The following is a 12,697-nucleotide window of genomic DNA, read 5'->3' as shown; positions in this document are numbered from 1 at the left end:
ATAAACTTTAACCTTTAGCCCCCAAGGGTTGTGTCGGGGATATACCCCGTAATGTAACCCAGCTTGGAGTATGACCCGCCAAGGACTTGGCGACTCACCGGCGACTCAGCAGTGACCTGGCGGGCGACTCATACTTGTCCCCACAGGCGACTTAGATAAATGATGAAGGACCAAGGCCCGGCGTACACCCTGGCATAAGGCGACTCATAGAGAGACCAGGAGGGCCGACTCACATAGAAGGCCCAAGAAGAGGAAAGACTCCCATAAGAAGGAAACAAGACCTGGATTAGGATTCAAGAGAGACTAGTCCTATTCCTACTCCTAGTAGGACTCTACATGTAAACCTACCCCTTCCACCTATATAAGGAGGGGTAAGGCGCCCCAATAGGGACAAGATTCACAACTTAGGTCTAGACAAGATTCACAACTTAGGTCTATACAAGACAGATCATGAGATAGACAAATTAGACACCCACGAGATTAGAGGTGGCGAATCTGCACCCTTGTAATCAAGATCATCATCTCCATCAATGGAACACAAGCAGGACGTAGGCTTTTACCTCCATCGGAGGGGCCGAACCTGGGTAAACTCGCGTCTCTCAATTCCGACCAACTCCTTCAAGCCGCCACATGGTTGCGATGGCCTCACACCTAAGTTCTCTTACGAGGACATCTGCCGTGAGAAAACCACGACAGTTGGCGCCCACCGTGGGGCCAGTCGCACGGTGGTGTTGTGTTTTTGGAGGGAATTCTTCAAGGATCGAGAAGTTCGCAATTTATTGGATGGGGAAGAGCCGACATTGGTCAACCTTGGGCGGAACCAGCAAATTCGTTGCTTCATGATCAAGTGTTGGTATTAATTTTGGAGCTGGAGATTCGTGGAATCTTATTCAGGATTCGTCGTTCTGTACGGCATGGAATAGAAAATTTATTTCCGCAGTTGCTGTCGCGCATTGCCGAGACCGACAGGAATTCTTCCGCTTCAGCCGTACGCCGCATCGTATCAATCTCTCAAGACAGCTCAATAAAGCAATCTGGTAAGCCTCTACTACCACCGATCGGTAGTACTTGTTCACTGTTCGTATGAAGGCCGAAGCCCAAAATTTCTAGCACGAGTACTACTTGGAGCTTTCCTTGCTCACGTGAAGGCAATTCTTTAATCCCTCAACTACTACAAAATGCACCTGGTGGACTACGGCATCAAAACGGATATGAGCCATCAAGCTGTCGTGTACGATACAAGGGCCGAGTCATCAGGGCAATACTCCGAGTTGGATTCTCTAAAGTTACAGCCGCTGTTAGCATCAAGCAAAGATCCGTTTGCCTTACTCATCTTCAAAGAAAAAAATGAGGAAGAGAGAGGAGGCATCGGCTGAGCCATGGACAAGGGAGAAGGAGCTAGATGCGGACACAGATTTCTTTTTTCCACCATCGTGACCTGTGAGGTCATGTCGCCTGGGCTCCCATTGGCCAAAAATAGCAGAAATGCGATGATCCTACACATGCCAATGCATTTGATGCACAAAAGCAGATATCATCTCATTGAGAAAATCGTACTACATCTCATACGTCTACAACAATTGGCAACTTCACCGGATTCATATATACATCGGTTATTTTAACTCAACCCAGATGATTCATTTGTATATGTACAAAAGCACATGCACAATTTGTCATGAGCAGATAATAGGCAAAGACCACTGACTTAACATTAGAAAGGGACTACACAAGAACCAATTTCTATCCTGTATACATGAGGGACTGTTTGAAATGGGTTTATGTTTCGTGTGGGCATTGGTATTCAGTTTAAATCAAACTAAGTACCTATGCCCACATAAAAATACACCCATTCTAAACATGTCCTGGGGTATGAATGAATACATATGTGCACAGGAGTTCAACCTCTACATCATGCTTATATGGAATTCTTTCTAGTTGACGAATATGCTGCTGCGATGAGAGCAGCCCCCATCCCAGATCCCTCCTCCACCACTTTAAGAACGACAGTGGCTGCTATCTCCTCCCCAAGGATCTCCAATATGGCTTCATCCAGATATTCTCTAAATACTGAATATCCTTGGTAGAGACCACCCTCGATTGCGATGACTGATCTCTTTGGTACGCCCGTTATACTTCGTACCCTGGTGGTGCCACAAAGTGTTCCATCACGACCAAGTTTTTGTAGTACTGCAACAATTCCAGCTGCCACTAAACGTGCGGCTCTTTGGGTGATAATATCGCACACTCTCTGCACCAGTTTGCGAGTCTTCAGAGGAATATTGTGTATCTGTACAACGTAATGGAAACATTAGAACTAGTCTAGTAGGACCATCAAACATTTTTTTTTGCACATCTAACTTGTCCACTGTGGTGCAAAAACTAACCTTCAGATGTTCTTCTAGTATTCTTCCAACTTCCTTCAAGTCCAGAGAATCATCCTCACGGATAGCAGCTAGACATGGAGTGCTGGATGAGAAAATAAGAAGTATTAAGAAAATATCAGTATTTGTAAGATGTTCATAGCTATTTTCTGTCGAGGAAATCAGACAAAAAATATTTGTTAAAGCATACATCTGAAATGTACAAAACTTGACCAAAAAATCCCATTAAAATACATAGCTGTAGCACATGCTTCCAGGCCCATGCGAGGGGTAGAGCAAGCTAAATATAATAACCCTCGGCGGAAATATATTTGAGTGATTAAATTTATTAAGGCTTTGTTGTTTTTAAATCTATAAAGAGTATCTAATATGAAAACATCAACTAATGTAGTTTATTTGCAGAATAGTACTATAAAATGTAAGCATATGTTGCTACCAGAGATTTTTGTAAGGAACATGGAACAACTCCAAAATGAGGCATATCATTGGTTTCGATTCAAAATAATTCGGTGTTCTCGTTTCATTTTACCATTTACGGTAGAAACAATATAGACAGTAAGCTTAGTGAACAACGAACAGATTGAGTAATGCAGCAAAAGACACACAACAATAGGTAATGGGAGAGCAAAGGAGGACATTAGGCTAGCACATACTTATAAGAAAACCACATATGAGGGACATGAGAAAATATCAAAATTAGGAACGACTTCCAAAGTTGTAGAAACAGGGTAAGGTTTAAGGATTAGTTATCACCAGAAGATAATCATTTGCTAATGCATACATATATTGAAAAGAAACGAGTTCCTAGTACGAAGGTACCTTAAGATGAAAGGGATAGATAAACCATCAACATTAGTACCAAATACATCCGATTCTTGAGCCATTTTATGGAACACCCGTCTTGCAATCTCCCCAAGATACACACCCGATATCATTTTCTCAAACCCCTAATGTGGTTAAATGACATCAGTTCATAACTACCGTACGCTATTCCAAAAGAGAAGGTTATCACGACGAGTTACCTGGTCATAGTAATTTGGTGTCTCATTATAGAAGCATATGTCATAAGGAGTTAATGGTATTTGCGGAGGCCGGAAGCTCCCCCATTCTACATTTACAACCTGATGAGCAAGCTTAAATGATTAGATTGTGCAGAATGAAATTTCAAAATGAAATGGATTAAGTGAAGTAAGATACCGTTTGTCCGGAGTTAGTAAGAAGGCCCTGGCATTTTGTGATTGCCTCATTACGTTCAATATAGCAAGCATTGGTGCCAGCTCCAATAATCACTGCAGCTATTGTATCCTCATCATAATAATGCCCCAAAGCTAGTGTGCCCACAGTATTATTCATCTAAAATTTGAACATCCAATGAAACAATCAGACAAAGGAGGCATATATTCTGATCTACTAATGAATAATATTGCACACACCATACATATAAGCTAACAACATACCAATGCATTGACCCTCAAATTTAGTCCATTCCTTTCCAGCGCTTCATTTAAACACTGAGCAACATCTTTCCCAACCTGATTATCAAGAAGTGAAAGGAACCAGGGTTGAAAAATAAAATGGAATCAACCGCAAATATAGTATAGAAGAAAAACATTGATGCAATGTGTTATGTAACATTTATCATGAAAAAATTAAACTATGACGTGGTTGCATCACATATGCACAATAATAAATCTGACAAACAACAGGGTATTTCAATGTTTACTGAAAGCCCATTGCTAACATAACTATCATAATGTATCAAATGAACCAAGATATGCAAATTTCTTGGGACAACACATCATAGGGCCTGATATGTGCTAGTCGAATATATGAAAATGTGTTGTGTCTAGCACTAGTGCACCACCTAAGAAATATGGCACATACGAAAGATATATACTAACATTGGCTCAAACTTTCAAGTCGGCACATCACTCATACTGAGTCCATGTGATGAAAAAAGAACAATGCAAGGTCTAGTTTTTTTTAACTTACAGCCTCTTCAATTGAAAATTCTTTAGTCCACCGGATTAATGACCCTGAGGTTATGGAAAACTGTCTCATCGGAAAAGAAAATGTAAAACCAAGTGCCCTTCCTTCACCCCCCTCTCTTTCAATAAAGCTCTTCAGCGTTGAGGCAATGAAACTGAAAAAATCCTGCAAAGAGAAGAAAACTCAGATACAGAATAACAGAAACACTAATCAGTACGGAAGCAAAAACGAACATACCTCGCTTGTGCCTTCCATCAATTCTTTTTTTATTGGTTGATGCTCGATCTTTTGATTAATGATTGTAGACCCTGCACCAAGTTCCACTTTCAAGAATCTAAAGCTCGTTCCTCCAATATCAATGGCATAATATATGCCTTCCTCACTCCTGGTCGCGTGCACAAGATGTCAATCAATCAAATTAGAGCAATGAAGTGTGATATAGAAGAAGCAGACGAATAGGAGGAGGATGTGCATGGGCATGTACCCATCCAGAAGCGAGTCAACGCAGGTGAGCAGCATCCGGACCTTGCTGGCGTCCTCGGATGCGAGCCCAGCGAACATCTCGATGGCGAGGGAGTTGACAACTCGCTGCAGCCGCTCCGTGGGCGTGGCGAAGCTCTCCTCGACGTCACGCAGCACCGCCATGGCCCGGAGCCACCGCCTCCAGGCCGTCACCCTCCGCACCACCATCGTGGTCGCCAATGTGCACGTCACCGCCGCGCAGCCAGCTGCCGCAGCCACCCGAAGCCACCCCGCTCCCCCCATTCCCCGCACGTCGTGCTCAATCACGCGCCCACTTACTGATCGATTGTGCCCTCTCCGGCCCGCCCCACCTCGCAGCACACGTGCACTAGGTGCTCGGCGATATGGCTAGCTCCTGAGGCGATGGCCGACAGCAGCTTTGGAGGGATGGAAGCGGGGAAGCAGCAAGAGATGCTGCAAGCAGAGAATGTGTCGGGGATTAAATAGGCGAAGCTAGGGGGCCGAGGTTTATGAGGAATTGTGGCGGTGATGTCCGCTTCCTTTCACGAGTCAATACATCCAATCTTCTTCTTTCATAAATGAGAAGATATCCATAGCAAACAATAAATAGCGATTTATAAAAACTAATAAATTGTATCTCTGCAGCAGATCTTGAAGTATATCATGTCGCAGTTTTAGTACTAAATTAATATATATGTTTAATGTAATGCAATATTTTAGATATATATTACTACCTGCTATATATCTTCAATTAATGGTGTACAATTAGTGGCAGTCATTACTCCATCCACGCCTTTGTCTATCTATGGCTAACAATTAATGATATCAATCCCACGATATATCTCAAGCATTAGGTTTGTGCCAAAGATGCATCTCAAGAAGTCCGTTTGTGTTTCATACACCAATATTTACACATTGTGTCTTATTACAAGAGTGGGTACAATGATAAGGACATCTTCAATACTGACCATTTAACCACAGGCCGTGCAGTCCTACGTGTTGTGTGCTCCAACACCATCTTACAACGGGTTGTGCGGTGGTCCAGATGCAGTTTCTTTTGCAAATCGGAGACAAACGCGAGGGGCTTTTTAGACGTTCGGATCGCTGCCACGCCCGCTTCTCACTATCCTAGCCCATCCAAAACCCTACCTTCTTTTGGGCGCGTGCCTTCCGCCTGACGCGAGCTGTCCGCATTCATGCCGGTATAGCGGACGCTCCGTATTAACGCCGACCCAGAGAGGACATGACCTCTCACTGGCTCGGTCATTAAAGCAACGCGTCGACTAAGGGCGCTACCCGCCACGCATCCACGATGTCCGCGCCTCTTCAATGCCGGAGACGCATTACTGGATGGGACGAGACAGTTATCTATCATGCCGGTTCGTTGCCCTGCCCGTCCGTATGACGCCATTAAGTAGGCCCGCCGACTGAGAAACCCACTCCAACGCCACACATTGAAGCACTTAGACGTCCGACCTCATCAGAATCCGCTATTTAAAGGCGGCCACAAACGTCTAACTCTAGGCCACAACACAAGACATTTCACATCCTTCTCCCTTGCAGCGCATCCGTCATGACTGCATGCAGCAACGCTCTATGGGAGAGCCTTTCGATAGGGATGAAGCATGAGGTGGCTGCCCCTGCGATCGCTTGGGAGAGGCACCGTGCTAGGCGGATCGAGAACGGCATGCCGGCCAACTCACCTGAGGTCTCTGACGATGAGTATGACCCCACGATGAAGACGGGCTCTAATGACACGAAACTGAAGCCCGCGCTTGTGCATGCCGGTTTCACCATGGAGCAGGCACAGGCGCACTTCATCGTCGCAATGACGGAGGAGCAGCCCACATCGGTGCCTAGTAGGCATCCCAACAGGTGCAGGAGGAACAATGGTACAACATGTTCCTTCTCGAGAAACAGTGGCTAGCGAAGGACCAAATCAACGGCGAGCACACGAGCGAGATGGCCGCGACGAACCTCAACTTCGTTGGGGAGCAACATGCGATCTAGGAGGCCGCCCGTGCTTAAGCCGCCACTCGCTTGGAATAGGCCGTCATGGAGGCACAGTTGCAGGCTGTCACAGACGAGAATAACACTAGCTGAGCATCCTACACTCCACCGACGAACTTTCAGGCGACCCGGTGGGATGATGAGAGCGCCAACGCCTCAATTTCCATCATAGGCCTCAAGTCCACGAGCGATGGACAAGGCGCGGACTCCTCTGAGGATGAGTGTGGAATGTGAGGCGACATGGCCTTGTGTCCCATGTGGGTCGGTCCGTCTCCCATGTTCTAATCTTCCTCGCCGGCGATCGCACCTTTTCTTCATCAGTCTTATCGCGAGTGCTCATGGAGACGGCGGATGGAGGTTGCGGTTCGAGGAAAGGAACAACAAGGGACTGGACATCGGCCGCCACCACAGTGTAGGTTCGAGTTGGTTTTCTTGTTTTGTCCTAAATGTTCAAAATGTAACAAAAATCCGCCGTGTTTGCATGAATCTCGTCTGGTTTATATGAAAAGCCGTCGTGTTTGCATGAAATTCGTCCGGGTTGTCTAAAAAATGTTTGAAATGTATGTGGGCATCGTTATATGACTGGGTCCCGCATCAATGTCCACGGGCTGGTTCCCTTGTTCGCGGACGAAGGGGATGGCACTTATGGGTCGACGTTGGAGATTCCCTAAGAAGATCGTTCTCTTAGTCTTCAACATTATCTCAAGATGATGACGGAAACATCTTCTACCATGGGTCAACTTTAACAATTACTACTCACACGCCTCTAAAACTATAGATGTGTACTAGAGAAGATGTGTCTCTTAGATTCTATAAGACCTAAGAGATCATCCTTTTCTATCCTCGCAATTGCTTTTTTTAAAACGAATCATCCTTGAATAGTTTTTTCAAGTTCGTGATCATCCTTGTCTGGTTAGCTAAGTGAAAGTGATCCTCTCTCTCTTACAACTCAGCAAAACCCTTTTACATGGAATCCCTTAAAGAAGTTACCATCAACCCTAATATACAAGCCCTAAATTTTCAAAGCAAGTAGGCGATACTTTCACGTTGTCTTGTAGTATGTGTTACTATGTAACAACAGATAGATAAAAATTTCTAAAAACATGAAGGAGGTATACATTGGTGTAGAAAATCCTTGTATGTTCTCTTCATGTGGATCACCATTTTCCATGTGCTTAGGGGCGTACATGGTTTTTTCTATGTGGGTATAAGATTCACCCAAAATTTAATCATCTCCTAAATGATGGGCTAGGTTTGTGATCACATGTACTCTATGGTGGCAATGTGCAGTGCTGGTGCAAGAACCAATTGTTTTTTTTTGGGGGGGGGGGGTACAAACAAGAATAACCTAGGGGCTCGTGGTGACTTCATTAATCTCAAGACCCCTGCTCAGATTCTGGGAGATTCTTAGAGAGGTAGGCTGTGCTTAGAGAGGTAGGCTGTGCGTGGATGCATTTATAGGGGTGAGACATGTTTGTGACCATCTACATCTCTACTCCTTCTCCGAAAAAGAAGCATGAAAACTAGAAGAGAGTAAAGCAACAATATTAGCTTATTCTTGAAAAAGTTCACTCGTAAAGAGGGGGTCCTTGCAATGCTCCGCCATTAGTAACTCTTATAAGTACATTGTGTCTTATAGGAGAATGTACAATGGTTAAGAAGATATCTTTATCTTGAATTTCAACATCATATATACATGACAATAAAAATATCTTCTATAAAGGTCAACTTTAACAATTAACGTTGGCGTGCCTCTAAACTATATGTTGATTAAGAACTAGTTATGAAACATATGACTAAAACATGATATATAGTATAATCGAGAAAATGTTCACCTTTATACTTTAACAATTAAGAGATCACCCTTTCATTATCTTAGTGAAAGTAGTTTCCTCCCTCTTGCTATATAACAAAATCTTACGTGGCAACTACTAAGGAAGGTTGATGTTAACCCTAATTTGCATGCCTTACTTAGCTTAGTGAAAGTATTCTCGTCTCTCTTGCTACACAACAAACATTCTTATGTGGCATTTCTTAAATAAAGTTGATGTCAATTCCAATATCCATGTCTTGCTACACAACAAACATTCTTATGTGGCATTTCTTAAATAAAGTTGATGTCAATTCCAATATCCACGTCGTACTTAGCTCAATGAAAGTTGCCCCTCTCTCTTGCTAGACAACAAAGCTCTTGTGTGGCATCTCTTAAAGACGGTTAACGTCAAACCTAATATACATGTCACAAGTTTCCAAAACAAGTGGGAGACGTTATCACATTGTCATCTAGTACGTTACTATGTCAACAAGAATAAATAGTCAAAAATATAGAAATGCTATATATTGGTGTATAACATCCTTCTGTGTCCTTCACATGTGCGTCACCTTGTCTCTATGCTTAGGTCATACGAGGTTTTGTTAGAAATGAAGCACTTGTGTGATGTTAAACTGAGGCACTTACAAAGTCTTAGACACCGCCGCGAAGGACCAAACGAAACAGCTAGGCTGCAAAAACGTTTTGGAAAACGAAAAAGAAGGATACAAGATGCATAGGCTGATAGACACTGACACATCCATGCTCGCAAAGCAAGCTAATAAGGTGATATAGTTTCCCATAGGGGTCATGGGGCGGCACACGGCTAGTGGTTTCCCCTACCCCGATCATCGTAGGTTAGTGCACTTTGCCTGCACCTTTGAGATGAGAAAGTCTGTGTTTCTGTTGTCCTTTCGTCTCTCTAGGAGCTTTCATAACTGCAAGTAAGATACCAATTGCAACTCAGTGGGGTGTCTATTTTTTCCCTTGGATCAAAGCTTTGTTCCTAGTAGTCCAAACTTACCATGCTAAGGCCCCAAACCCAAGCCACACCATACTCTGTTCCCTCCCCAAAGTACCCTAAATCATACGGTAGAAATCTCAGAACTCTCTTGGATTCTAATCACACCCTGACGCCTCTCTAAATGCACTCCAAGCAAATCTAGCAACAATACAATGAAAGAGTAAATGATCGTAGTTTTCATCCATGACACACAAAATACACTTGTTGTCACACGAGCCGCGTACCTTTTGTACTTTGTCACCGCTAGTAATTCAGTTTCTTGCCACTTGCCAAAGGAAAAAATTTATTTTCCCCGGCATTCAGGCTTGCTAGATCCCAGCCATGTCACATGGGATAGTTGCTTTGAAAATTTCCTTGCATCGCGATCCCGTAGAAAATCACCATGAAGGTTCAAGCCTCCAAGTGACCTCATCCCCTCCCCTGCGTAATTTGAAACCCTTGCAGTTTGCCATTGTGGTCATCCCATTTGATACCTTTAGGTGCCCCAAGGGACCTTTGAAACCATGGCTTCAATTGTCCGTTCACCCATATTTCAGCAACTTTCATTTTAAATTAATTGTAAATAGCAAACAAGGAAGGATAGGATAGGCCTCACAGAGAGTCTGGTCGTCGCACCAAACATCTTGCCAAAATAAGACCTACTTGTTTTTATGTACTATGAACTTCGTGCCAAACCTAAGGTGTACTTTTTATTATGAGGGTGTGTAAAGATACGTGTGATAATGAATCATCTCCTAAGCGATTGTGCTAGATTGGTGTTCATACGTAGTCTATGGTGGTCATGTGCAAGAGGGTGTGTGTACTTCACCACCGGCATAAACACATCACATCTTACAAGATTGTGGACAATAGTCATGACGATGTACTTTTCTCATCCTTCAACGACACCAAAAGATGGCAATAAAAAACTTCTACAATGGGTCAACTATAAACATATGCTCACACACTTCTAGAACTATACACTTACCGAGAATTAGTTATGGTACATGTGATTAAAGATGTTATCTAGTTTAATAGAGAAAATGTGTCCCTTTATACCTTAAATGTTTTAGATAGATAAGTAAAAGTAATATCCTCCCTCCTGTAACGCGACAAAACTCATGTGTGGCATATATTAAAGAAGATTTACGTCAACTCTAATATCCATGCCCTAAATTTCATAGCAGGTGGGAGACTACCGGGAGCACAAACTAGGATCAACTATAGGGAGAGTACAGAGGCGCCCAAGTTGACTTCATCAATCTCAAGATCACGTGCTCAGTCTCTTGGAGGTTCATTCTCATAGGGATAGGGTATATGTTCATGTATTCATAAGGGTGAGTGTATGTATGTGTTTGTCAGCGTCTGTATCTCTACTATGTTTCCGTTAAAAAGGCCTCCAAAATGACAAGAGTAAAGCAACAACATTAGCTTATGCTTGAAATAGGTCACTGGTAGTGGTATGGTTCCTACGATGCTACGCCACTTGTAACTGTGCATGTGTATATATGTATTTCACAATGATCATAAGAACAGTGTGTCTTACTACGGTGTGTACAATAGTTAAGAAGATATTTATCTTTGATTTTAACATCATATAGACATGAGAATTAAAATATCTTCTATAATGGTTCAACTTTAACAATTTACATTATCATGCCTCTAAACTATATGTTGATTCAGAACTACTTATAAAACATATGGCTAAAACATGATATCTAGTATAATCGTGAAAATGTGTACCTTTAGACTGTAACAAATGAGAGATCACCGTTGCCTACTTATGTCAATGAAAGTAGTTTCCTCTATCTTTCTAGACAAGAAAATATAATGTGGCATCTATTAAAGAAGTTTGATGTCAACTCTAATTTGCATGTCATACTTAGCTCACTGAAATTAGTCTCATCTCTCTTGCTACGAAAAAAACTCATATTTGGCATCCCCTAAATAAGGTTGACCTAAACCATAATACGCATGCCCTACTTAGAACAGTGAAAGTTGTCATCTCTCTCTTGCTACACGACAAAACTCTTGCGGGGCATGTCTTAAAAGAAGGTTGACGTCAACCCTAATATACAGATCATAAGTTTCCAAAACAAGTGGGAGACATTATCACAATATTGTATAGTCCATTAATATGTCAACAACCAATAGAAGAAACATTCCAAAAAATAATAAGGTATATACTGGTGTAAAAAATCCTTGTATGTCCTTGACATGTGGGTCACCTTGTCCCTATGCTTAGGGCATACGAGGTTTTTTATGAGGGTGTGTAAAGATACGACTAAAAATGAATCATCTCCTAAGCGATGGTCCTTTCACATGTAATATATAGTAGTCATTTGCAAGAGGGTGTATGTATTTCCACGATCATAAACACATTGCGCCTTAATATTGTGTGTACAATGGTCAAGAAGATATCTTTCTCTCGGTCTTCAACATCACCTAGAGAAGGCAATACAAAAACTTCTATAATGGGTCAACTTAAATAATATGTTCACACACTTTTGGGACTATACGCTTATTAATAATTAGTTATGGTACATGTGAATAAATATGTTATCTAGTACAATACACAAATTGTGCCCCTTTGGACCTTAAATGCTCTAGTTAGCTAAGTTAAAGTAGTATCTTCTCTTCTGTAACTCATCAAAAATAATGTGTGTAATCTCTTAAAGAAGGTTTACATCAAACCTAATATACATGCATTAATACTTCCGAGCAAGTAGGAGATTACCGGGAGCACAATCAAGAATCTACTATGGAGATTATAGAGGCGACCGTGTGACTTCATCAATCTCAAGACCACATGTTCAGTCTCTTGGAGGTTGATACTGCTCCAACTTATCTACTCCCTCCGTTCCTAAATATAATTTTTTAGAGGTTTCATTAGAAGACTACATACGGGTGTATATAGACATACTTTAGAGTGTAGGTTCACTCATTTTGCTCCGTATGTGGCCCCTTAGTAAAATCTCTAAAAAGACTTATATTTAGGAATGAAGGGAGTATACTTTTGAT

At 42.3% G+C, this 12,697-nt stretch overlaps 1 protein-coding gene across 1 annotated transcript; it reads right to left on the bottom strand.

Annotated features, from left to right (window-relative positions):
- Positions 1 to 1,676: 1,676 nt before the first annotated feature.
- Positions 1,677 to 5,347, bottom strand: LOC123412023 (hexokinase-10-like). The gene is made up of 9 exons (XM_045104979.1): positions 4,855 to 5,347; positions 4,608 to 4,755; positions 4,374 to 4,535; positions 3,839 to 3,913; positions 3,579 to 3,734; positions 3,404 to 3,502; positions 3,201 to 3,328; positions 2,385 to 2,466; positions 1,677 to 2,287 (listed from the first exon to the last, which is right to left on the bottom strand). Exons 1-9 carry the CDS (start codon positions 5,133 to 5,135, stop codon positions 1,916 to 1,918), a joined length of 1,503 nt encoding a protein of 500 aa, XP_044960914.1. The 5' UTR covers positions 5,136 to 5,347; the 3' UTR covers positions 1,677 to 1,915.
- Between the last annotated feature and the right edge of the window lie 7,350 nt (positions 5,348 to 12,697).

The sequence above is a fragment of the Hordeum vulgare genome, chromosome 1H (assembly GCF_904849725.1).
Source record: "Hordeum vulgare subsp. vulgare chromosome 1H, MorexV3_pseudomolecules_assembly, whole genome shotgun sequence".
NCBI lineage: Eukaryota > Viridiplantae > Streptophyta > Magnoliopsida > Poales > Poaceae > Hordeum > Hordeum vulgare.
This window is presented reverse-complemented; position numbering and strand designations above follow the sequence as displayed.